This window comes from Colobus angolensis, unplaced genomic scaffold, assembly GCF_000951035.1.
Source record: "Colobus angolensis palliatus isolate OR3802 unplaced genomic scaffold, Cang.pa_1.0 Scaffold46, whole genome shotgun sequence".
NCBI classification, from domain to species: domain Eukaryota; kingdom Metazoa; phylum Chordata; class Mammalia; order Primates; family Cercopithecidae; genus Colobus; species Colobus angolensis.
The window spans coordinates 12202591-12230076 of record NW_012118043.1 but is presented as its reverse complement, the minus strand read 5'-3'; the positions used below and the strand labels follow the sequence as shown (position 1 = coordinate 12230076).

The 27486-nt window shown below is 45.6% G+C and overlaps 1 protein-coding gene across 2 annotated transcripts in view; it reads right to left on the bottom strand.

Annotated features, from left to right (window-relative positions):
• KY (kyphoscoliosis peptidase) overlaps positions 1-27486 on the bottom strand; it is a 50658-nt gene that overhangs the window by 10518 nt on the left and 12654 nt on the right. For both annotated transcript variants that reach the window (XM_011958178.1, XM_011958179.1), the window contains 5 exons: positions 18895-18969; positions 17045-17107; positions 14345-14427; positions 10020-10128; positions 8418-8535 (listed from right to left, as the gene is read on the bottom strand). In XM_011958178.1, the coding sequence (XP_011813568.1) occupies positions 8418-8535; positions 10020-10128; positions 14345-14427; positions 17045-17107; positions 18895-18969 (448 nt within the window). The remainder of the gene's footprint in view (positions 1-8417; positions 8536-10019; positions 10129-14344; positions 14428-17044; positions 17108-18894; positions 18970-27486) is intronic.

Genomic DNA, 27486 nt, shown 5'->3' with positions numbered 1-27486 from the left:
ACTCACATATAAACAGCCTTGAGGACTTTTATCTCTGGGCATGGGGCACAGGGAGATACAGTGCTGGCTGGTCCTGTCGGTACAGACTGGCTGCAGTCTCCGCTGTCTGCTCCTCCCCTGAGACCAGCACCATTCAGATCACTTCTGAAATGTTCATCCCTAGAGCCTGCTTGACACGCTCCTGCAGCAGCTCTTCAGCAGGAAAAAATGGGGGCAAGCGTGAGGTTGGCTTCAAGAAAATAGGAGCCGGGGAAATGACAATGTTCCTGCAACAAAACCTACATGCAAAGGGTGAGCACAGCTGCTGGGAGAACCAGGGCACTTCTGGACATGTGACTGAGGAGATGGGTCTCATGACATGCGTGAGATGTTGGGGGGTTGCTGGTTGTGAGGGTACAGAAGCCAAGCTCTACTCCCCTGCTATTCCTCCCAAAGATGCCTGCACGGGAACCCAGGGGCAGGCAGTGGGTGTCTCCAGCCCTGGCCCAGGGAGGACTGGCCAGCTGCCCGCTTGCTCAGGTCTTACTGGTGGGCCTGTCCTTTGTGAACATGGTGCAAGAGCCATCATGGTGCATTCAGGTCATTTGCTAACTGCCTGCCCTGGCCACAATTCTGGAGTCTTCTGTGGCTGTCCTGAGGGGAATGGAAACACTGACCAGTCAACCTGAGCTTTGGGGTTCTTTTGACATTGTGCTCCCCACTGCTCACGGTAGAGATGGCACTGCTTTCTGGGAACCAGGGTGGGAAGATGGGCGTGGGTCATCTCTGGGGACGACATAAAACTAGACATTTGGAGCTGAAACCCTGAGGCCCAGGCCTGGGCTGTGGGCACCAGCCCAAGGCCAAAGCAAGGCCCCGGGTATCCTTTCATGGCCAGCTGGTCTTGCTCCTCAGCAGCCCTGCTCCCCCGAGGACAACCAAGGTGGGGGGACTGTGCAGACAATTTCACTGGTAGTCTGACCTAGGGACATCCCATGCTAGCCCTTCTAGGGCCTTTGTGTAAATTAGAAAAGGTACCCCTTCCTCAAGACATTTTCCTTGCACTCATGGAAAATTGGTGTAATAGATACACAACCTGTGAAACCAAGGATGTGCTTGATGCCCCTTTGATGGGGCTCCTTTGAGCACCACACAAGCAGCTCAGTCCCAACTCAGTGCTGACCCTGTGCTCTACTCTGCTGAGCTGAGTCTGCAGACCAGGATGTTGGTGGGACCTGTTTCAGTGAGATGGGCCCATGGGGGCGGGGCCCTTCCACAGACCAGGGCTCCAGCCTCAGTTGCTGTAAGCAAGAGGGCCATGGAGCCTTCCAGGGTAATGGGGTGAAATGGCCATGCATCTACTATAGGAATGGGGGGAATCTTCCCAGTAAAAATGAACAAGTAATTTAAAATTAGCAAAATATTGGATTAAATATTACTAATATATATCACTTGCTGAGAGAGTAATTGAGATCAAATGTGATGTCCTGAGGGTTAACAGATTCTACTTTCCCTGCCCTCATTGTTTCTTCACATGCATGCAATGAGGACGTGTTACAATGTCTGCCTTAACCTCTGATCACCTGCAGAAAGTCCGGGTCACTAGTGCTGAGGTTCCTTAGGGGCTTGGAAGTTTTCCAGACCCCACCCTTTTGCCTGCTGTTTCACAAAAGGAGGTTCAGGCCTCCTAAGCCCTCTAAGGAATCCCATGAGAACATACCAGCTGGGCTCTGTGAGAAGGCTTCTTGGAGCACTTGGGGGCATGGGGACAGACTGCAAGAGAAACTAGATCCTGGTGTCATGATTTTCTGCTGGCAAAGGCCATAAGCCACTCCAGGGCAGAAGGAGGCAGTAGCTGAGGAGACCATGGAAGGAAGGGGAGCAGGTGCAGCCTGCATACCTGGAGTGCCCTCTCCTCATTTCTCTGCAGTGCAGAGAGTGGAGGATGGTGGGGAGTGCTGGGGGGTGCAGGGCTGAGGGGGTTGTTTTCAGGATGAGGAAATGTGTTTATAGTCTGAGAGGAAACAGCTAGCAGAGAGGGACCAGTGGAAAGCAAGGCCAGAGGAGTGGGTGGAGGTGTAGGGGTGGGATAGACATTCGATAGGAGGTGGGGTCCCATCTACTCAGAGACTGGGTGAGGAGAAGAAATGTTGTGAAAAATACTTAGTGAGCTAAACAGTACCCCTGACACAACGTGAACTGACAACAGCATGTCAGTCTCTCCAGTCAGTACGATGTCATGCCGATGCTGTGTGTGTGTGTGTGTGTGTGTGTGTGTGTGTGTGTTGCCTGCATGCACAGAGAAGGAGGGGCAGGGAGTGAGAGGGGAAGAGATGGCACAAAAGGCACCTGGTCTCTTGGCAATGGGATTATAGGTGATTTTAATTTTTTCTTGAAACTTCTCTATATTTTCTAAATTTGTAATAATGATTATGTGTTACTTTGAGAATTGGAAAAAAAACCCATAAATACTACTTAAAATTATATTCTTCAGGAAATTACTTTCCATTGCTGCCTAGAATGTCTGTGCGTATCACTTTCTAGGATGATGTGGAGGGATAAGGGGAGTCCTGGGAACAATGGGGCTTGGCGAATGGCTCATTTTGCATTAAGGTGAACTGATTTAGTGGAGCTGTGAGCCTCTGGACAGGCTGCCCGCTGACGCTTGTCCCCTGCTCAGAGCCACCTGGAGTCAAGGAAGGAAGGAGAGGAATTTAGCATTTGTGCAGCCAGCCTCCAGGTGGCGGGGTAAATCAGAGTGGGTATGGAATGCCCTCCTGGGAGAAGCCATGTCCTAGGCCATGTGTCCAGGGGGACATCCTGCCCTCAAGGGGGTGAAGTGGAGACAAGATTGGAAGAACCAAGTCAGGGAGCAGCAGTGAGAGTGTGCCCCAGTCCTGGAAAGGAAAGGAGGAGGAAGAAGCGAGGGGCAGGGATGTCCACCTGTACTGCTCTGAGTGGGGGTGGTGGCCCCAGAGCCAGGAAATAAGGTCACCTCTCAGGTCTCATGGTCGCCTCATGGGTGACCTTGCCAGGCTCATCATGGGCAGTGAGAAAGGTTGGCATTAAATGATCTCCAGGGGTTGATTCTTCTCTGGCAGGCTGAGGAGAGGCTGGGAAGGCTGTGGGAAATGCCTGGGGCAGAAAAAAGATGAAAATATAAACTCAGCTATAAGCTTATGCCATGCTTGACTCTGATATAAGGATATTTTATTACCTGGCAGCAATGTGCCAGATGAACTGGACAAAGAAGGTCATAATGTAAAGCATTATTGTAAATATGCCATAATTCTCGTGCAAAATAATCTGTATGTATAAGACAATGATTGTGGAACTCGCAGGAGTTTTGTCTCCAGCCACTCTCGCTAGCCAGGATGAACCACAACTCTTTCATGTCATCAAAAGATCACTGGCTGCACACGCTGTGTATAAAGCACTGTAGCAGGGAATACTGTAACATAACGTGGCACCATACAATGCAACACAATGTAACAACATAATAAAATATGATATCCCAAAAATAAGGCTCAGCGGCTGCCCTAGATGTGCTGACAGTTGGAAGAGGGTGGATATGGGAACTGTCACTGGAACTGTCTCCAGAACTTTACTTATAAAATGCCAGTCTATAAGCAAAGTCCCAGAGAACCCAAAGGTGGAGAAATTAACTTTGTAGGCAGGAGCTCAGAGAGCACTGAAGGAGGGGCAGAGCCCAGAAACATTTCCACCTCCTGAAGAGCTCCGACCAGCCATCCCAGAGCCTAAAATAGCACCCAAGGAGATTTATTTAATGACCTCAGACTGCAGAATCTTTGCTTCTACTTTACAGAACTGACAACCTCAATTCCACCTCCATAGTTCATGGCTGATAGGTATTCCAAGCCACAATGAAAACATGGATTTAAGATGCCCTGAACAAGCTTCCAAGGAGCACCCTGGAGGATTTGGAGAAAGCTGCAGCCCCCTCTCCAGCAAACATCAGGGCTCAGGGACTCAATCAGAGAAGCCCTGAGGGCTGCAAAGGACCACATGGCCACCAAATGTGGCCTGATGGGAAGAGACTGAACAGAGGGGCAGCCAAGCAGAAGGCAATGTCATTTCCTGGGTACCCTTGATGAACCCTGAAGCTGCTGAGTCTTCTATGAATGCATTATCCTTATTATTTAAAAAGATCTGCGTGTTCCAGTTTGGTGCTGTGTATCCTAGTGTATTAATTTGGTATTATTTTATACTGAGATGGTCCAGGCCCTGCCATAGGAACTGTGTGATGCTGCTACAGTCAGCACCAATGCCAGGCCCCAGCAGCAGTGTGGCTGAAATATCTGGGTGGGCAGGTGCACCCTCCACCACTGGGCTCTGACCACAGTAGACTTTCCCAAATCTGATCACCTCTCCCAGGATGTCTGAACCAAGTGGGGGAAAAAGGGAGGGAGTGTGCCTGTAGGAGAGACAATGAAGCATGCTTTTCTTTTTCTATTTTGTTGAAAATACTGTGGTTTCTATACTGCAGCAGGACAAACAAACCATGACTTATCTTTCACAATTTATGTACTTGATTTCTTATAATCTGACAGTGTGTTTATATTTCTCCCATGTGCTCTCTTTTCCCTTTTCTTACACATTACCCTTACAGCTAGGTCAATAACAAGTAATCTTGCTAATAATTCTCTCTCCAGGGCCCTGTGCAGAACCTCATGAGACGTGACTTCAGAAGCCTCCTCTCCGACAGGTGAGGGAGGAGTCAGCTGTTCAGAGGGAGAGGCTGCCTTGCCTGGGGACACACAGCTAGCCAGTGGCCGAAGAAGCAGTGGATGCAGTTGTCCTGATGCATAGTTCAAGAACCTTTGTGTTACACCAACTCTTTTGTAAATCAAGATTTTGCTTTGGTCTATACACTTATAGGTGGTACAGAGAGTGAAATGAAAAGATGGTTTGCACTAGTGACATAGCTTATCTTTGTGAGTGCCATCCTTTGGTGTAGCGATAAGGGTGGGGGGCTAAGATGTCCCTTTCAGAGGCCTTATACACCAGCATCACTTTTGGTGATAATTTAAGGTTATCCAATGAATCTGCATCTCCCAGAAGAAGGCTTAGATGGCCACTCCCTATCTTCTGGTGGCTTTGGAACCAAGTGATGTTTTAGGATTATAGGGGACATACTGCTAACCAGAAGCAGCCATCTGACTGTACACACTACTGCCCCTGCTCTCGGTGACAGCTAGAGGATGGGTGGAAAGCCAGCTGACATCTGATTGGTGACAACCAGCTCCCTCAGTGTCAGGGCTCAAACTGGTAATAAGCGCCTGGCTTTATTCAAAGTCTCTGAAAAACCTGCTAGCTGGTGATGTGAAAGCCATGCTAACGGGAAGAGAATTTACTGGAGGCTGACTCAGGGGCAGCAGTCTGGGGAATTAAGCTTGGCTCCTGCGAGGAAATTAGGCAGAATCAATTAAGGATACGGGCAATTGAGGCAAAGAGACACTAATATTGGATGATAGAAAGTCAGAAGGAAACTGGACCAGCAGTTACAAGCTATAGCACTAACCAAAAAACCCCACATCAGTGACTTGGAAAAGACAGAAGGAAATGAATGAAGTTGTGAAAATATCTGAATTCCCCACCAAATTACTTTATTAAATCAGTCTTTAATGAGGCAATTTCAGGGAGGTAGAATGGACTGGCAAAAAGTAATGATGTCCGTGTGGGTACAACTCTTTCTAAGAAGCCACCCTGACAACGAAGCAGGGATAAATCGGCAAGTGTGGATTACATGTCCTCAGTTATTAAGGAATTAGCTAATTAATTTACCAAACTTTTGGCAGTTATTTTAAAGGTAAAGAGAGTTAGTAGAGGGATGCATAGATAGGTTACTGATCTTTAAAGAAAAAGTTAAAGGAATTCAGAGGACTGTGAACTACTGTTACACATCTCAGGCCATGTGAGGAATTTTGCACATGGTAATCACCATGTTGGAACTAACTTTAAATGATGCAAAATGTTAGCGAGAGTTTCACTGATAAGCTGCAGGCCAGAATAGGGCCATTGTTAAGTATCTGGACCTGGGCAAAAAACTGACAGTTTCACTCAAGGCAAGTGTCAATTTTCTGAATCTATGTAGGCTGGCAGAATCTGTAGGAAAGTTCCACAGAGCCAAAGAACTCCAATCAATACTCAAGAAAGACAAGATAGGTTAAAAAAACACCCACCCCAAAATCGGGTTGGTAAACCCCAAAACTGCAGTCTCATTGAGTCCTATAGCCCTGCCAGGTATAGATGAGAACACTGAGGCTGCAGAAGGTTAAGTGCCTTACCAAAAGGAACAAAACGAATAGGTAGTAAATTAAAAACTGGGAGCCAGGTCTTTCTGGCTTTAACTTTGGCACTCCTTCTAAAGGATGCTAGGATGCTTATACTGGATCAAGGAGGCGTTACCACTCTAAGTGGTAGACCCAGGTCTTTCTAGCTTTGAATCTGGCATTCCTTCTACAGTATGCTAGAAAGCTTATACTGGATAAAGGGGGATATATCCTGGAACTTGGAAAAAATGCTAAGCGTTTTCAAATTTGCAAAATCAGATGAAAATAATCATGTTCTGAAAGATGCTAGGCACAAATGGAGCTAAGACTTGTGGCTATTTCATCAGTTAAAAGAGAATAAAGGCCGGGCATGGTGGCTCAAGCCTGTAATCCCAGCACTTTGAGAGGCCGAGACGGGCGGATCACGAGGTCAGGAGATCGAGACCATCCTGGCTAACATGGTGAAACCCCGTCTCTACTAAAAAAAAATACAAAAAAACTAGCCGGGCGAGGTGGCGGGCGCCTGTAGTCCCAGCTACTCGGGAGGCTGAGGCAGGAGAATGGCGTAAACCTGGGAGGCGGAGCTTGCAGTGAGCTGAGATCCAGCCACTGCACTCCAGCCTGGGTGACAGAGCGAGACTCCGTTAACAAAAAAAAAAAAAGAGAATAAGTCCCATTCCACATAAGTCTGCTAGGAATATCCTGTCATTTCCTGTCATTTCTATATGACAGGGAAGGTTGTGGGCTGTCCTGGAGTGGCGCCTGGAAGGAGCACTGGGGAGAGGGAGCAGGTGTGTATGCGGAGGTGGACGGGAAGGTGGTGTCACACAGTGCAAGGCTGGAAACTTGGCTGAGGTCAGATTTTGGAGGACTTTGCCAGACAGTGTGATCCTTTAGCGGTGTTAGGAACCCAGGACCAGGGGAGCCTGGGTAGAGAGGCCAGTGAGGATCCAGGTTCCTGGAGAGGCCCACAGGCAGCAGGGGGTATGCTTGGGTCCGGAGTCGGGGGTGGGAAGCAGCCAGGGTGGCATCTCCTGTACCGTGACCCACCATGGCTGCCTCTGGGGCTGTGGTCTCAGGGAATGGCCTTGAAAGTGAGAAAAGGGAAAAACAGGGAGCAGAGCAGGAGGGTTAGAGCAACTCAGCAGCCGGGTGGGTGCGTGTTCTTGGCAGTGGTGATGGGGGGGCAAGAGGCAGCACAACAGGGGGTTTGGGCCAGGAATAGGTTGCGTGCACCCAGTGCCCAGCAGCTGCCGCCTCTGCAACACTGAGGCCATCACAACTGCCTGCCTGTGGACTAAGTGTTACGCTTGGTTTGATGAATTGCCACCTGCAGTTCTGGTGGACTGACATCTGGGTGCCTGAGAAGACTCACTCCCAGAAGCTTACAGAGACAGTGGGCAGCCGTTCATCCAACCCCTGGGGAGGGGTTCTTTGATGGCCCCTGGGCTAGCTGACTGTTTTCTGGGGGAACCCAGCAGACCTCAGAGGGTAGGCTCAGGAAGCTGTGGAGGTCAGTGGCCATTCCTTCCCCCACCCCACATCTTAAGCCTGTTTTGAGTCACTGGGAACCGGCAATGGTCCATTCTCCTGCTCAGGCCAGAGCTGTCTCCCACCCCAGCAACCTGGCCATATGCCCACTCCCAGAGTGCTGAAAATGGAGCCCAGCGACTCCAAGAGAAGCTGCTTCCTAGTGATTCAGCTGTCCAACTGACAAATCTTTTCAGGTGGGAGATCTTTTGTTTCCCCCAAAAGAGGCTCCCTGTGTCAGCCCTGAGGACAGCCTTTCACAGTCCCCTTGGCATCTGCAGCCACTGTCCTCCCGCTCCCAGGCCTGCTATTCTTTTAACCTTCAGCTGCATAGAGATGGGAGAAGGCGGAAAAAAAGGCTTTTTATAACCAAATTATCTCTGTGCATTCATCTGCCATTATGTTAATGCATCGTGAAGCCCGGCAGATGGTACAAAGTCAATTATGCTGGTGTTAAAAAGGGAGAAATTGACCTTTTCAGGACTCACTTGGGTTCCAGAGCAGAGTTTGCAAACTCAGGTTTCAGGCCTGGCATGTGGGCAAAGGCACATGGCACTGTGGAAGAGGGAGAGGGATGGATCTGGTGGTCAGCACGGGGACTCCTGTCTCTCGTACCTGCACATTCTCTCAAAGAGGCCAGCATAGCCATCACAGTTGGTCTTCTGGGTCCGCAGGATGTCAGTGGGTTTGAAGGCTTGGCGGTCCTTCTCCTGAGCAGCTGCAATGTCGTACTCTACAGGGCAGGTGAGGGGATCATGAGGAACCTGAGCCTGGGAGATGAGAAGACTCCACCCCCACCCCTAGCTGTGCTCTGGCCATCACCAGCCCCAGGAAACCACAGTGGGCTGAATGGAACTACAGCCCCAGCCCAAATGGGATCTGGGAACTGTCATCTCTTTTTGCAAGTGGTGAGAGGAGGAGCAGGCCTTGGCAGAGGGGGCCACCTGGCTCCCCAAACCCCTGAGGAGGGACTAGGAGGAGAAGGGACTAGGACAGTGCAGGGGCATGGGGCTCTCTCCGCTAATCCCCACCACACAGCTCTGCACACAGTTCCAGAGAAATCACTCATCCCGTCTTCCTGCAGCCCGGAGGCCTCATGCTGACCCATGGGGCACACAGAGCTCATCCCCAAGTGGAGAAGCCTGCTCTCCCACAGCCTGTCACTTCACTAAGGAGGGGATGAAGACATTGCAAAGAAGCCTGAGGCCTGCGGTGAGGCCGTAAGGCAGAAGTCTCTGAAGCCACTGAGGACCCAAAAGGACAGTGTATGTGTGTATTGGCATGGGGATAGGAGCGGTAACGAAGTCCTATAAAAGTCCTGTTTCTGACCCTGCCTCTTTAAGGCACAGGCACAGCTGATGGAGTTGGGATGGGAGCTGGGGGGTCTCTCACATCCTCAGTTTGGACCTCCTACCTGTGCCTGGCAAGCTCATTCTCTAAGCTGCATTCTCAACTGTTGTTCCAGAAGAACAAAAGAAAAGCCCAGTGGCAGCAGGCTGAGAAAGACCCGGCTGGTCTTTATGTCAAAGGACTAGGAGTCCACCTCGTGATCTGGCCCTGTCCGCTCTCATTTGTGTTTGCAAGGGGGGCAAGGGGCAGCATCCCTTAGCCACCACCTCTACAGTTCTGCATGACCTGGGAGCTTCTCAAGGCCATCCTGTGGAGAGGTGTGGGCAGCTGCATAGGCTTAGGTCCCTCAGGTGGCTCCAAGAACCTTGGAGACTGGGCTGGGACCAGTGGCCAACATTGCTAGTGTAGGAGCAGGAAGTAGAGAACCCACTTTTCCTGGCTCTAGTATTTAATGAACCCTCTGGTATTGCAATCACTTTTCAAACAGCTGCAACTTCTCCCCACCAATGATCATCCTTCTTTGAGATGACCTGCTGCTCTGGGCTCTCACCTCTGTGGAGATGAGACAGAGGGAAGGCTGGGACAGAGGGAAGGCTGCTGCTGGATGAAGTTTCCAGCTCTGGGCACTGGCTATGGGCAGAAGGCTGCAAGGGATTCTCCTCCAACTAACTTTCATGGAGACTAATAGCACATGGTAAATTTTATCCTCCTTGGTAACTCTCTGGTTCATCAGTCCAGTCTCCTGGGCCCCTCTCCCCACCCACTTTTCATGTCACTCTGCACACGTGAATAACCTGATAGGAGCAGAGGCCTTCAGGGAAAGGAAGCAAGGGATTCTAGAGCCAGCAGTGCCACAGGTGGGCCTACCTATGTGATGGCAGATCCAGATCCAGATGGCACGGACCCTTTCCAGGTCAGTATGGGCCTCCTGGAGCAGGTCACTCACCAGTTCGTCTAGGCCACTCTTGGCTGTCACCTGGGGAGCGGGAAGGGGATGCTGTATTAGGGCCTCAAGGAGGGGCTGTTGGCGGCCCAGCACCTTGCACCTATAGCTAGTGCTGCTCTTCCCCCAGGCAGAGAAGCTGGAGGAGAGGCCCTGAGGGCCAAAGGCTGGCTGAGGACCAACTGGGAGGAGGTGGGGGACGTTGGACAGGGCAGGTGGTGCTGACCAGCTCAATCACAGGCCCCAGAGCCACCACAGCTTTTCTCTGCAGATCTGGGGGCTAGCCAGGCAGGCATCTGGACAGCGGTAGCAGCCCCTGGTCATGGTCAATACTAAGGATTTAACATAATCCTTATCAAAATTCCAATAGCTTTTGGTGCTGAAATGGAAAAATCAGTTCTCAAATTCCTATACATTCCAAGGGGCTCCACAAGTAACCAAAACAATTTTGAAAAAAGAACACATTTGAAGGACACAAATTTCCCATTTTCAAAACTTACTGTAGAACTACAGTAATCAAAACAGTTTGATACTTCCATAAAGATTATATAGACAAATGGAATATAACTGAGAGTCCAGAAATGGACCCACATATCTATGGTTAGTGGGTCTTTGACAAGGGTGTCAAGTCCATTCAGTGGGGAAAGAAGACTCTCTTTTACAAATGGTGCTGGGACAATTGGGTTTCCACATGCAAAAGAATAAAATTGGATCTCTACCTCATGCCATATGCAAAAATCAACTCAAAATGGATCAGTGCCTCAAATACAAGAGCTTAAACCATAAAACTCTTAGAAGAAAACACTGGGGTTAATCTTCATGACCTTGGATTTGACAATGAATTCTTAGATATGGCACCAAAGGCACAAGCAACAAAGAAAAAAACAGATAAAAGGCCATTCGTGAAAATAAAAAATTTCTGTACATTAAAGGATATCATTTAGAAAGCAAAAAGATAACTTACAAAATGAGAGAAAACATTGCAAATCATATATCCAATAAGGGTTAAATATTCAGAATATAAAAAGAACTCCTAGAACTCCACAAAAACAAAACCAACCCAATTCAAAAAGGGGCAAAGGACTTGAACAGATATATCTCTAAAGAAGATATACAAATGGCCAATAAGCACATAAAAAATTGCTCAACATCCTTAGTCATGAGAGAAATGGAAATCAAAACCACAATGAGACACCACTTCAGACCTACTAAACTGGCTATTGAAAAATGAAACCAGAAAATAATGTGTTGGCACAAATATGGAGGAATTACAACCCTCGTACGATGCTGGTGGGAATGTAAAATGGTGCAGCTGCTGTGGACAACATTTTGACAGTTTCTTCGAAAGTTAAATGTAGAATTATCATATGATCTAGCAATTTCAGTCCAAGGTATACACCCCAAAAAACTGAAGGCAGAGACTCAAACAGACATTGTTTCCCCAATGTTCATTGCAACACTATCCACAATAGCCAAAAGGTTAAAAAACATCCATCCACGAATGAAAGGACAAATAAAATAGAGTATATACAGTATATATACTATATAATGGGAATATTATCCAACTATAAAAAGAAGGAATTAAGTTCTATATATGCTACGACACGGATGAACCTTGAAAACATGATGCTAAGTGACATAAGCCAGACACAAAAGGACAAATATTGTATGATTCCACTCATATGAAATATCTAGAGTAGAAAAGGTCATAGACAGTAAGTAGAGATTACCAGGGGCTAGGGGAGGAGAAATGGGAATTTCGTTGCTTAATGGGTACAGAGCTTCTGTTTTGGGTGATGAGTATACAACATTGTGAATATAATTAATGCTAGTTAATTGTACATTTAAAAATTATTAAAAGGGCAAATTTTATGTTATTTTATGATAAAAAAGAACAAATTAGTTTTCTTCCTAGGGGCCCTCAGGGAAACAGGGCTGAGGTTGCCAGAAAGGTGGCCCTGACCATGTTTAATCTCTGTAGAGATGCTGGGGCAATGGGTCCTGCAATGGTGCCCACATTCCCTGCAGCCCCCAGCTTGAGGGTACTCCGGGACCTTGTTTTCAGCTGGAACCATCTCACTGCTTACAAGGGACTCTAGGACCCACCTGCTGACCACTGGCCCAGCACACTGGCACCCTGACCTCTGGAGATCTCTGGGCCCCTGTTCTACTCTCTCAGTTGCTTTCTGTTTCATTTTCTTCTATGTCCAGCTCCAACGCCACAGACTTTGTCCTTGTCCCTGTCGCAGGGCCCCGAATGGTACTCAGCATTGCTGGCCTGCACTGCAGCCTGGAGTCCTGACTTAGCCTTCTACTTCAGTGCCATGGCTTCTGGTCCTTTGGTCCCCACCTCCTGGCCCCACCTGGGCCTGGCTTGCTCTGGCCACTCCCTGCTCTGTGGCTGGGTCTCTGGCCTCTGCTGGCTTCCTGGCACTATTCTCTGAGTATGGCTAGCAGCCTGACCCATCCCTTCTGATGGCCATTACAAAAATCCGGGCCCTTTGCAGACTCCTGACCCCATCCACTTCCCTCACTCACAGGGAATGGCCTGGCCTCCACTTCACAGCAGGCCAGGTGGGACTTCCTCACTAAGAGCCTCATCCTCCCCTCCTGCTTCAGCTATCTCTATGTCTCAGATCTTCAGCCTTTGCAGGGACTTCCCTTCTTTAATCAATGGCCTCCTTCTCCTATGTCCTCACCTCCTCCCTTCCTTTCCTGGCTGCCCCATGCCTCCTTGTTCCCCCACCTTAGGATGCCCTCCCAGTCTCCTCTGTTCTACTCATGTCTAGCTTCCCCTTCTCTGCAGGCTCCTGTGGGATCTTCTCCTCACTCCCCACTACTCACCTCCAGCTTGCTCTTCCACCCACCTGAGGTCTGAGGCCTGAGGCCTCCAGCCCCTGTGCACTGCCCCTCTGGAGGTAAGGTGCACTTTGATGCTGCAGTAGCCAACATGAGTCTGCCCTGATCTCACTTGAGCAGATAGCACAGCTCACACTGTTGACCATGCCTGCCCCAGGGAGCCCCTCCCTAGACCTTCCAGAACTCTGACCCTTCCTGGCCTTGCCCCAGCCTCTTTGATGGCTCCATGCCCTATGGGCTTCCTCCGCCCCTGCAATATGATGCCCAACCTATGGCTTCAGCTCTTAACGAAATCTGATGACTCCCAATCAGTGTCTCCAGCCCAGACCTTTCCAGGCTTGTATATTCAGCTGCCCAGGGGGCAATTCCCCCAGATGTGCCACAGAGAGTAGGGCCCCTCATATCCCAAACACACTCACCCCCTAAAACCTGCTCCTTCTCCCTTGCTCCTCATGGGGAGGCACTGATCCACCCTCCAGGAGTCAATCCAGCCGTCTGGGAGCCCCTCTCCCCCACCTCCCACCCACTCCACACCTACTGGTGATGGAGTTCTTCCCCTCTGCCCCTAGCTCAGGATTGGTCTTTCCACTCCTCTGTTTCCTCAATGTCTCCACTTAATCCAGGTCATGTCTTCTGCCAGGACAGGAGGATGCCCTCAACTCATGTCCTGACTTCTCATCTGGCTTTCTTGATCCATGCACCCACCATCCACTCATTATTTCAACAAACAAGGTTCCTGAGTACCTACAAGGTGGCCTTTCTAAGACCACTTAATGTCCTAACTTCACAAAAGTGTTCAGCACCTTGTTCCTCCTATCAGACTCTCCGTGCTGAAGCTCCTGCCTGGCTCCAATGACTCCCATATGTCCCTAGTGTTTCAGCTCTTCATCTGCCCCTCCCACCTGCACCTGAGACATGCTCAGGCCCAGAGGCATGAGAGCTTGGCAGCTCATGCACTTCGGAGGTGAGCATCAGCTGTGATTATAGTGGTCATGGCCATCTACATCCATGGTCCTCCCATCCTCTCCTCCCTTCCTCCATGGACTGGAGGCGGGCATAGCTTAGAAGCAGAAATGCCAAGAGGGGCATGGAGAAGGCAGGTCAGGGCTGGCCAGAGGGGCCTGCCAATGAAGAGCTCCAGGGTGTGCGGTATTGGGTGGGAGCAACAGGATCGTGGGTGGGGTGGGGGATGGAATGGCCTCTGGCCCTGGGCAGGGGCTGCTGCTTTGTGCCTTCCGTCCCCATCCATATGCTATGAAAAGGCATTCCAGGGCCATCCAACCAAGCCACTCAGGTTATGCTCAGGAGGTGTCTGGGGAGAGGCTTTGCTGCCCTAGAACTCTTGAGCCACCTCGAAGGGGCCCATGGTCAGAGCAGCCAGCTCTCCTACCTGTGAGGCGTAGAGATCCAGTTTCTCAAACTGCCGCAGGTCCAGGGACATGGATTTCAGGCTGGATCGATCCCACGGGTAGGCTGGAAACACAGGGCAGCTTGGTCAGCAGCTGAGACCCACTAAGGAGGGCTGCCTGGCCTAGGCCTTGCTGTCTTTTTGAGGAGCTGTGACAGTCCAACTTTTAAGACAATTCTCAAAGCCTGAAACATTGAGCCTAAGAGCTATATGGGAACTTTCCTAGAAGGGTCCCCTGATCAAGTTAGTTTGGGAACTATGGCAACTCCCATAGTCCTCTTAGAGGCCTACAGGGAACATACGCCTATTGCAGACTCTGAGAAGTCAGAAGTAGGAAACGGGCTTAACCTCAGTTAACCCAGCAGTTCCCAGACATATTGATGATGGAATCTCCTTTTTCCCACCATTTGGTTTTCCATGGATTCCCTGTTATTTTTCCCAGGAATGAATGCTCTTTGAGGAGTGTCCAGGCAGTGCTGCTCGTGCTCACAGGTTCAAGGAGGGAGGTCTGTGCCACAACCACAGCGCTGGGGTGGAGGTGCCAAAGGACACCTGGGTGGAGAAGGAGGGCATGGAAAGGCCGGGCCATCTGGGTCCTGCAGGGTAAGGTGTGTTTGGCACCCAGACAGGCTTCCTCCTTTGCCCTTGCTCAACTGGAGACTTGAGCATCTCAACCATGTGTGATGGCGTTCTGGTAACAGGGCCCTGAGAAAGGCCGGGCCTCCAAATCACTCATCTATGCTTAGCCTTACTCACAGGGAGCCTCCTGCCCAAAGACCAAGCCATGAGTCAGGTCTCTGAGACAGAGCTATAGGGAGGAGAGAAAACTCGAGACCAGTGCTGATGCAGGGCCAGCAATCATGCAAGCTTCCCACTGGACACAGGACAGCTATAATCAGCTGCTGCTGGGGTGCTGCTGCAAGGTTGCCTGGCCAATAGTTAGACCAACAGATGCATGGACAGCAGACTCCTGTCCCAGCCCAGAAGAGAGCCTTGGCTCTGGCAGATCCTTTCTTAACCAAGGGTCCCTGAGTCAGGCAGATCAAAATCAGGAAAGCTGGGTGGGAAGACAGGATGGGGGTGGGAAGAAGTTGGGACCAAAGAAGAAATGAGCCCCTGACCCAGGTGGACCCACCCACCTTCAGCCTCCATGTGCGGAGCCTCTGGGTGCTGGGCAAGTGAGGTGTGCTGGAGAGGCCCCAGAGTATGGTAGGAAGCCTGGGAAGAGTAGGGCCATGTGAGAAAGCACCTGGTGGGCCTGCACTTCTACCTTGGTTCCAGTCTGGTTCTGACCTCCACCTCGCTGGGAGGGACTGGACCCAGCTCCCCGGCCTCAGGTACACATCTGTGGGATTCCCAGGAGCATGAATGAGATGGCAAATCATGTGATGTTAGTGTCACACTGCTCTCTGGGAGGGTGCAGGGTGTAGGGCTCCTCTGCAAGTGCATGCAGGGAAGGACATGTGGCCTCCCTGCCTGGTGGGGGAAACTGCAGGTGCATTTGCCCACACATCCTCAGGGCTGCCGCTGTCAGTGAGAGTCCCTTAATCTGGTGCTATTAGACCTGAGAGATGTGGGGAGAAGGTGGGGAGGGGTGTGTGTCACCTCTAGACCTTGCACCAGCCCCTTTATGACCCTCTTCTGGGCCAGCATGGTTTGAGAGGCAATGCCCACTTACTGGGGAGCTGACCAATATTTGGGCCCAGGGGTTTCTTGCCTGGCCACCATGACTTATGTCATCAACCCCTGCCCTGTGTGGTCCAAATGCAGCCAGAGAAGAGTGGGGATACTCAGGCAGGCCCCTGCTGAGCCTTCCCCCTTCTCAGTGCCCTCTCCCTCTGCAGATTCTGTTCCTATCATTCTCTCACAAGAGCCATCAGGGTAACCTAAGTGCATTCAAAGTGGACTCACACATCTAACAGATTTCCACTCAGTATAGCTCTGCAAATGAGGCCTCCCTGCACTCCTATTTAGAATAAAGGTGGCATTTCTAAAATGCTATTGAAAACCCTATTACTAGTTTTCCCCTTTCTTGGTTCCATTTTCCAATATCTGAACATTAAAAATGCCCATGATTTATGCCTCATTAAATCTACCTGTGAGGAGATTATATAAGATCTAAATATGATTCTACATAAATACATTTAATATATCAGTGCCATTAAATTATTCTGATTTTAAAGCAAAACAATAGGAAGAAGTATGGAGCTGCATCCAGCCTTAGATAACATCTGGTCTACTAAGGGGGAAACTGAGGCACAGGGAAGGCAAATGAGGGGCAAAAGCAGGATTCCAACACAGGCTATCTACCATCCCTCTCATTCCTTTGCCTCACTCTGCTTATTCACATGCCTCCTACCTTACAGACATTTGGCATTCCATTTAAAGTTAACATAATCCTGAATTATGATTTTAATATGTTTCCTATAATGGTCTGCCTTGTTATTGCGGGGTGTACACTTTAGCTTTAGGATGACATCTGGTGCATGAGCTTTTTCCTTCTCCACCTGTATCCATGGCAGACATTGCTAATCAATCATGACACTCTTCCCCTCCTGAACCCAAAGGTGGCCCCAGCCTCTCAGCATAGTGACCCAGGAAGCAACTGCCAATTGGAGATTAGTCTATGGGCTAACCCCATGTGCTCTCTTGAGAATTCTCCTGGAAGACTCTGGAACTTACCGTGGGCATCTTTCCCTCCAGGTTGCCGGGGTCTTGTGTTTCCATTTTTATCACCTTGTAAACCTACAATATTCCAAAGATTAGAAGTATAGATACTTCAGAAGAAACAGAAATGCAAGCACTGATGACTCATCTTCTGGTGGTCCTTGCTTTTGACCCCTCCTCTGTACTCTCTTTTTCATAGCCTCCTTGTTCCCACCCCACTGACCACAGAATTGTTGCTGGAATTGCCATGAACTTCCTTGTATGACAGAAGGAAGACTAAGAACCAGGAAGTGGCTGACAAGAAAGGGAGCTGCATTCTGCAACTGGAATTAGTATTTGCTCTGACCTAACACTTTGGATGATTCAGTGGGTCCTCCTGGAACCTGGTGTTCCTGCCCTCTTTTGGATTTTCCTGCTTTCTTGAATCCACTGCCAGATAATGCTGGGATAAGAACTGACCATGGATGGAAACAAAGATGCAGAAAGGGGAAAGCAGTTCGTGTGGAGGTCAAAACCTAGAAGGATCAGGTCATAATTAAATTATTCCTTGAGAGGATTAAAGGCCAACTGAATCCCATAAATCTAAGACTGTAAAGGCAGAATTGTAGCCTAGTTATTAGACTCCCTGGGCAAAAGGAAAGGAACTTTTCCTGCTGATCTGGAACCAGGTCAGGAAGATTTGGGTCCCTGATGGGATCAGGGGGAATTGAAGGTGGGGATGCCAAGCAGGTAGTTTTATGCCCCTGAAGGCCACTTTAGGCTATAAATATACCAAAGAAGATTGCAACCACACACAGGTCATTCTGAGAAACAGTGCTTCATTTATTTCTCACACCTGCATTTTGTATTTCGCACCTAAATTTTTTTCCCTCCTACGTTTTTGATAGAATGATAAAGGTTCAAAATGATAGCTAGCATTTGTTACACAATTACTGTGCCTGGCTTGGGCTTTACATTTACTCTCTCATTTAACTCATTATAATCTTATGAGGCAGATTCACTTATTTTCCTTCTTTTATAGATGAGAAAACTGAGTTTAAAAGAGGGGTTAGGCCACTGGCCCAAGGTCACACAGCTGAGACATGAACCTAGACAGTTGACCCTAGAGCCTGCCCTCTTTACAGTAGACTGCTGACTACTGACAACTACAGGACCAGACAGTTTTGGAGGACTTTGGCTCACTGCATGGACCTAAAGAGTACTTGAGCCTCAGTTGTTCTGCAGCCTCTGTTATTTCACCTGCATTCCTCCTGAGGTCCCTGTTTAGCAATAAGATGGACAGATGCAGGGAGGGGACTGAGAAGGGAGTTGGGGAGACATCATGGTCCTGGGCCTGGGCCTATGTGCACTGCACTGAGGACTGCAAAGTATGCTGGTTAAGACCACAGGCTTCAGAGTCATACCTGGGTTCTGACCCACTTCCTAGCTGGGTGACATGGGTAGTCACTTCACCTCTCTAAGCCTCACTTAGCTGATCTAAAAAGTGGGGATGATATTAGTATACATCAAAAGGTTAAAAAGTTAATAAATGTTAAAGTACTTAGCATTTTGCATGCCACTTTTTGGGCAGTAAACAAATGGTATCTAAAAGCCACAGCAACAACACTCTTGTGATGCAATGTGTCTTCAGCTAAATGTCTTGTGTTACCTATGACTAATTCCAGAGATGCAAAATCAGTGGTAGCTGGGTGTGGAGAAAAGAGTCTCCAAGGATGAAGCTGTCATGCTTCTGCCTTTTCCCAGTTTGCAGGCCCATGTCACTCTTCTCCTTCCCTCAGAAGATGCTTGCGCTGGGATCTGGCCCAACCAGCTGCCTTCAATCCTCTCTGCCAGCCCTCCACTATGAGTACCTCTGTCATACATACGTTTAGCCAAGGAGAACTTCTTAAATAGCTGGGGCATGGCATCTCGAGGATGGACTTCCACAGTCAGTTGTGTCCCTACAAAGGAAAAGGAGATGACATTCTCAACCAGATGCTGCCAGGAAAGGGTAAGTGCCTCATGACTGATGATTGAATAACAAAACAATTAGTTTTAGAACTTTCTTTTGTGTGTACAAATCATCCTTGCTTTTTTCTTTAAATCAAAACAACAAACCAAGCAGATAGTTTCCAGATTCAGGCAAGATGGAGTAAAGCATACTCAGCCCTGTCTCTCCCATTGAATGCAATTATAAACAATGTACCGAATGTAAGGGGCAACTATTAGAAGATTCTGCAAAGTAAATAATAGAATAACTGGCAAAGACTGGGAAGAATTTTTAAAGCATTAGCAAATTGACAGTGAATTTACCATTCTTCTTCCCCCTCTGGTATCATCTAGACTGAACTTAAAGGCATTCTCAAACCCAGAAGGGTGCAGTGGATGCAGAAAAAGAGCACACAAGAGAAATTCTCTCTTTCTGGCCTGCAGAGTGAGAAAGGGAACCCCTAAGAGTCAGAGAGAGTGAAAGAAATCTTTTGTTGTTTTTCACCCTCTTTATTCGGTTATTTCCCAACTCAGTCCCCAGGCAATTCTGTTGGTAGCAATGGCAGCAGTGATGTTGGTGGCCATGCAGGCACCTACAACTTTGGGGCGAGGATAACTATTTTCTTATACCAGAGAAGTTACAATCCCAAGAAAATGAGGGCAAATATTTATTGTTTTTTCTCTCTGTTTTCTGCTGATTTGCCCCAGATGCAGACACAGTTGTGGGGCCCATATGGCAGAGTGAGGAAACTGAAGCTCCAGCTTTTTAGGTAGAGGAATGAGAAATGGGTCATGAAGAGGGGGGAGCTCAAGAAGGCAATTTCATAAAGTTGTAGATGGACTCCTGTGGTCACCTCTGAACTCTGCATGCATAGATCTCATCCTAAACATCATACCACAATCTTCAGGAAGTAATCTATGGGGTAGATTAATGCCCAGGTCCCAGACTGGCCACTGGGTGGTGCACATGCAGGGCAGATCTGTATAGCATTGCAAAGTCTACAATTCAAAATTCCTCAGCTACGAAGACTCAGGAAAATCTTAATTTGAAAAGGAAAAGATAATCAACAGATGCCAACTCCACACAATTCCACACACAAAAAACCAGCCACAATAACATGCTCTAACAAGTAATGGCAAGCAGTTTTGAGATAAATGGAAAGATATAAAGTATCAGCAATAAAAAGAAGATATAAAGGAGAAGTAAGTGAAGATTTTAGACTGAAAAATATGGTTAAAAATCCTCTGGATATACTCAATAGCAGAATGAAAATGACAGAGAACACAGAGAACTTGAAGATAGATCAGCAGGTATTGTCCAGTTTGAACAACAGAAAATGTGAATAGTGCCTCAGGGATCTGTAGGTCCATACCTAAAAGTCTAACATCCATGTGACTGAAGTCTCAGAAGGCAAACAGAAATAATGTGATGCAGAAAAAAATATTTGAGGAAATAATGAAAACTTCTGAAATCTGGCAAAAGACATAACACCTTACTGATTCAAGAAACTCAGTGAATTCTAAACAGGATAAACGTAAGAAAATCCAAGTCCAGACGCATAATCAAACTATTAAAGAAAAAAATATGAAAAGTAGCCAGTGAAAAGTGATGTAAAGCCAAGAGACTTTGGTACCAACACACTTGCTCCAAAAGAAATGCTAACAGAAGTTCTTCAGATGGAAGAGAAATTATACCAGAGGAAAACTTGGAAGAGGGATAGAAATGGTAAATATCTAGATAAATATATTAGTCTGCTCTCCTCTCAAGTTCTTGACAATATGAATAATAATTGAAAGAAATAATTATAACATCTGATAAGTTTTTGATAGATGTAAAATATATGACAACTACAACATAGAGTAGGAGAGTGAATGTACCTATATGGAGGTAAGATTTCCTCATTCTACTTGAAATGTTAATATTAACTATAATTAGATTATGAAAAGTTAAGTACATATAATACATACAAAAATAGGTATATATGGAGATATAGTAAAAAACTTAATAGGCAAATTTAAATGTAATTCTGAAAGACAAGGAAAGCAGGAAAGAGGAAACAGAGGCACAAACAAAACAAATAATAATGTAGAAAACCTAAATACAAATGTATCAATAATTACATTGAGTGTAAATGGTCTAAACACACTAATTAAAAAATAGAGATTGTCAGAAAGGGTAAATACATAAGATTAAACTACATTCAGTTTCCAAGGATACAACTTTAACTACTATGATATAGGTTGGTTAAGTGAAAAGATAACAGAAAGCTGGAGTTGCTATATTAATATCGGACAAAGCAGACTTCAGAGAAAGGAAAATATCAGGGATAGGGAATATTAGCAAGAAGACATAACAACCTTCAATATGCATATGTCAAACAACAACAAAGTTTTAAAATGCATGAAACAAGAACTGATAGGATGAAAAGGAGGAATAGACAAATCTATTTTCTATATATTTGCTGATTTTTCAGTCATTGAGAGAATTAATTTGAAAGAAAATCAGCAAATACATAGAAGAAATGAACTACACAATGAATAAAATTTATCTGATGTTTATAAAAGATTCCATCTAATAACAGCACAACACACATTCATGTCAAATGCCCATTGAATAGTCACCAAGATGGACTACATCCTTGGTCACAAAACAAATCTTAAAAGGTTGAAGAGAACTGAAATCATACAAAACTCTTCTCTGACCATAATGAACTAAACTAGAAGTAAATAACAGAAAGCAACTGGAAAATTTCCAAATGTTAAAATTTAACATACTTTCAAATCACACATAGATCAAAGAAGAAGTCTCAAGGAAAATTCAAAAATATTTTGAACTCATTGAAAATGAAAACAAAACATATCAACATGTGTGAGATGAAGCCAAAGCAGTGCTTCATGGGGAAATTTGTAGCATTAAATTCTTATTACAGAAAAAAGAAAGGTTTCAAATCAACAATCTAAGCTTCCATTTTAAGAAAGTAGAGAAATGAAGACTAAATCCAAGGCAAGCAGAAGGAAGAAAATCATAAAAATGAGAGAATAAATCAATGAAATTAAAAACAACAGCAGAGCATAATGAATGAAACTAAATGCTGGTTCTTTTTAAAGATCAGTAAAATCTTTACTGACCAAGAAAAAAAAGAGGTAAGACACAAATCAGGGGTAAATACACCAATATCAGGAATGAAATGAGGGCTATCACTATAGGCCCTCATAAGTATTAAAATAATAATAAAGGAATGCTACAAAACCTATGCGCACATAATTTCTACAACTTAGAATAATATTGGGAACAAGTCATAGATGTCCACTCTCACTGATCCTAATAATATTATACTGGAAGTCCCACCCTGTGTAATAAGACAAGAAAGGGAAATAAAAGGCATGCAGATTGGCAAGAAAGAAATAAAACTGTCCTTATTCACAGTTGATATGTCTGTCAACATAGAAAATCCCAAGTAATCTCCAAGCAAAAGCTCCTAGAACTAATAAGTTAGTTTAACATGGTCACAGTATACAAGGTTAACATACCAACATCAATTATATTTCTGTATATTGGCCATAAGCAATTGGAGATGGAATTTAAAAATAACCATTTCCCATAGTTCCAAAATTAAAATATTAGTTATAAATCTAAAACAAACAAAAATCCCAAACATGGGCAATAATCGCATACTGAAAACTCCAAAATATGATTAAACACATTAAAGAGGACTTAAATAGATGGGGAGACATACCATGTTTATGGATTGGAAGCCTTAAAATTGTCAAGTGGGCAATTCTCTCAAAACTGATGTATAGATTTAATGCAAGTTCAACCAAACACTTTGGGGGAACTGTGCAAATACATAATTATAAAATATAGACATCCAGGCACAGGAACTGGAATAACTAAACTAATTTTGAAAAAAAAGATGGGAGGACTCCTACTGTTTGATTTTAAGATGCATTGATGAAGATGCTGTAATCACAACAGTGTGATGTTGGTAAGAGGATAAACAGATCAATAAACAGAATAATAAAAAATAGATTCACATAGACATAGCAAAATAAATTTTTACAAAAGTGCAAAGGCAATTCAATTGGAAAAAGGGAAAAAGAACAGATATTTTACCATAAAAGAGATTATGGATGGAAAATAAGCACATGAAAAGATGTTCAGCATCATCAGCCATTAGGAAAAGGCAAGTTAAAACCAAAATGAGACATTACATCTATTAGAAGAGCAATAATATACAACTGGCCCTTGAACAACATGGTTTTGAACTGCACAAGTCCACTCATACGTTCTTTTTTTCTGCCAGATGCAGATGGAGAGTACTGTTCATGGAGTGCAAAACTCGCATACAGAGGACCAACTTTTCCTATATGGGGTTTCTGCAGGGACGACTGTGGGACTTGAGTATGCCCACATTTGGTTATATGTGGGTGGTCCTGGAACCAATCCCCCATGTATACTGAGGGGTGACTGTAATTTAAAAATAGTGATAATATCATATGCTGACAAGGATGCAGAGAAATTGGATCTCATATATTGCTAGTGGGATTGTAAAATAGAACAGTCACTCTGGAAAATAGTTTGGCAGTTTCTTATAAAACAAAACATGTACTTACCATACAACCTAAAAATTGCCCTGTTGGGCATTTATCCCAGAGAAATGAAAACTTATGTTCACACAAAAACCTGTACACAAATGTTTATATAGCAGCTCTATTCATAATCACCCCAAACTGGAAACAACTTAAAAGTCCTTCAGTGAGTGAATTGGATAAACAACCTGTGGTACATCTGTATCAAGAAATAGTTCTCGGCTGAGCATGATGGCTCATGCCTGTAATCCCAGCACTTTGGGAGGCCGAGGTGGTTGGATCACTTGAGGTCAGGAGTTTGAGACCAGCCTGGCCAACATGGTGAAACCCCATCTCTATTAAAAATACAAAGATTAGCTGGGCAAGGTGGCAGGCACCTGTAACCCCAGCTACTCGGGAGGTTGAGGCAGGAGAATCGCTTGGACCTGGGAGGCAGAGGTTGCAGTGAGCCAAGATTGTGCCATTGCACTCCAGCCTGGACAACAGAGCGAGAGTCTTTTTAAAAAAAAAAAAAAGTACTTTGCAACAATACAAGGGAACTCTTAAGAGTGATGGGAGGATTAGAGTTCACGCAAGATAATTTTAAAGAGGGTAATAGAACTGCTGTATATTCTGATGGTGGTGTATTCTGTATATTCTGATGATGGTAACCACCATGATGGTGGTTACACAAATCTATGCATGTGTTAGCAATCAGAACTGCACACTACAAAAATTCAATTTTACTGTATGTTAATTTAAAATAAAAATAAAAGCAAAAATACCAACCACACACACACAAAGAAAACCCAAGCAGAATTAAAACAAAAACTTGGATGGCACAGAAAGATATAAAGTAGAAAGTGAAACTCCTTTAAGACTTCATTTCTACATTTAAAAATCCAAAGCAGATTACAGTAAACATATTTTTCATAACCTGCTTTCTTCATTTAAATCTTTACATGTCAGTAAGCATAGCCATATGTTATCATTTCAAATGGCTGCATAATATTCCATTTTGTAGATGGTTTATAATCCATATAAGCAATCCCTATTTGCTGAATATTTAGCTTTTCACAGTTTTGCTATTAGAAATGATGTGATGAACACTCTGATACATACATCTTTGTATGTATGTAAAGTGATCTGCACACTTTGCAAATCAGTTCCTTTGAATAAATTCTTAAGTATGAATCAAATAATATGGATATTTTAAAGGCTTTTGTTAGATATTGGCAAATTTTTCTCATGAATGATTTTATCAGTTTATGAGCTCATCAGTACTATGCAAGAGAATGCCCATTTTGCACATTCTCACTGTGCTTGATTGCAAAATTGGTCACAAAGTGCAATACTTTGCACTTCCTCCCAATGAGAGGTCTTTTGTTCCACCCCTTGAATCTGGGCTGGGCTTTTGACCAACTAGCACATGGCAGAAGTGATGTTGCACAAATTCTGAGTCTAGGCTTCTAGAGACTTTGAGGTTTCCATTCTCATTCTTGGGATCCCAGCCATAACTGCCATGTGAATGAGCCAGGTTGTAGATGAGAGCTCACATGGAGCAGAGCATAGCCTCTCAGGTGAGGCTATCCCAGACCAGCTGGTCTCCAGCCAACCCACAAGCTGACCACAAGCACATGAGCAAGCCCACCCAAGATCCAAGATCAGCTGGGTATGGATCCAATGAGAGTTTCTAGCCAAACTGCAGATGGGTGAGCTCATAAATGCTTATTGTCTAAAGCTGCTAAGCTGTGTGGTGGTTTGTAACGCAGAAATAGATCACACATACACTCACTGGTGTTTAGTTTTATCAACCCTTTAAATTTTTATCAATGAATAATAATACCTAGTTGCTTTGTATATTTAGTTTTATTGTAGTATTCTTTGCATATACTTATTTACCATTTTAACTTCTTTTGTGAATTGGCTATTTTCCCATTGAAGTATTATTTTTTCCTCGTTGATTTTGGAAAACCTCCTTTTATAACCCTTTGCCTGCTAAATGTGTTGCAATTATGTTTCGTAGAATAACAATACTGTCCTTTTTGTGTAACTCATAAACTTGTTCTGCATGCCAAAGAGGGTCATTCTCAAACAATTTGAAAAGATACAATGTGGCCTCTGCCAAGCATAGCTTTGAAGGGGTTAACATTCAAGTGCAGTTTCTAGCATATTCAATGTTGAGAGAAAATCAACCTTTTGAGTTTGTAATTAAAACATTAAGTATTTCAGAGTTCAAGGCATAATTCAGTTCTGGTCGTAGGATCGGGTGCTATCACCATCAGCAGCAAATACTTCCTGTGTGTCTTCCCATCATGAGTGAGGTATGGGTCTGTTCTCCTTTTCACTTTCTCCACCTCAAACCCTCTGAGGTGTCTTTTAAAGTGAGTGCTAAGTGGTACTTGACTTCAAGATGCCTTGTGAAAAATGAATTGAGAAACATGTTCACTCTCTCCCCTCTCATAGGTCACAATACACAATGATCTGAGTAGTCCTGTAGTAAAGAACTCTATTTGACCCAATACTATTTTGTCAAACACAATTTGGAAAATGCTGGACTGGAACAATCTCCATAAGCTTAGAGAAACTGCAAAAGTGAACAACTTACTGGCATAGGGTTCAACAACGAATCTCTTCCCCAAACTTCTTATAATGCCCAGGTACTTTCACACACACACCTGACAGTCTTTGTTAATTAATTGCTTCAGGCAGCTACTTCCAATCAGTCAGAGTTAATGAAAAACATGAAACCTGTTTGCCATCCTGTATTAGGTGTCCTGAGATATGTCTCTATGGGTATTAGCCATGTCCCACTTCAGCCATGTCTCTTTGTGAAAGAGTGATCAAGCTGAAAACCAAACTGCTGTTCAAGTCCCTCTAGGGCAGGGTGATGAGGTGGGTTCACGTTCGGAGCATGGCCCTGGCCCAGAAGCTCCAGCCATCACTATTCCTAATCCCTTCGCTCCTTTCTGCGATTCCTCTTCCCTCTTGGACAGGCGTCAATGTCCAATATTTTCCTGAATCTCACTTCCTGGTTCTCCCCCAAAGCTGTGCTGCTGCTTAGCATTCCCTCAAGGAAAACAGCCAATTTCTCGGCCTCCCTGATCTGCGTAGGAGTGTGATTCCTGCTCTCACTTACAGGTGTGTGAGGGCACCACTGGGAGGCTTTGCTGGCTCCAGGAGCTGCGCCTGGGCTGGACACGCTGTTTCAAGGGGAAGAGCATTCACAATATAGCTTTATGCTTCCTTAAGGCATGGAGTGGAGAGAGTTTGCTGGCTATGATGCTCCTGGATCAAATAAAACTCTTAATTTAAGAAAAAATATTAATGTGGCCAATCTCAGAGAGTAGATCATTAGGAGCAAAATTTGCAGTCAGATCTAAACCCTAAGTACAGCCTAAGTATAGCACAGTACATTATTCTAATCTTGACTATTAACCATCACAACCAAACCTACAGGAGGCTCTTCCTGGGATTCCAGGCTGCCTGGCTGATCTCTCTCATGCACCCCTCCCCAGCTCCACCAGCTGTCAACAAAGTCACATTTCTGAAGCTGCAGTTTTGACCACCTTAGTTAAGAGCTTGTTAGAGATTATTTTCTGCTAATCCTAAGAAGTGGCTCCCTGGCCCCTTTTCTAGACCCCGCCAGCTCTCCTTGCTTGTCCCTCGCCTTCTCAGAAACAGAGCACACAGGCAAGCACGAGAATGTCCACATGCTTACTGCCCTGCACCTGCCTTTCACCCAGTCAGGTTTCTCCTACCTGACAGCTGCTCTCCAGATCTCTTCGGGTTTCAATCAGGATTTATCTAAAGGCCTAATTGGCTCAGAACACCTAACGCAGTATGGCAAACAGGTTTCGTGTTTTTCATTAACTCTAACTGATTGGAAGTGGCTGCCTGAAGGGATCAGTTAACAAAGA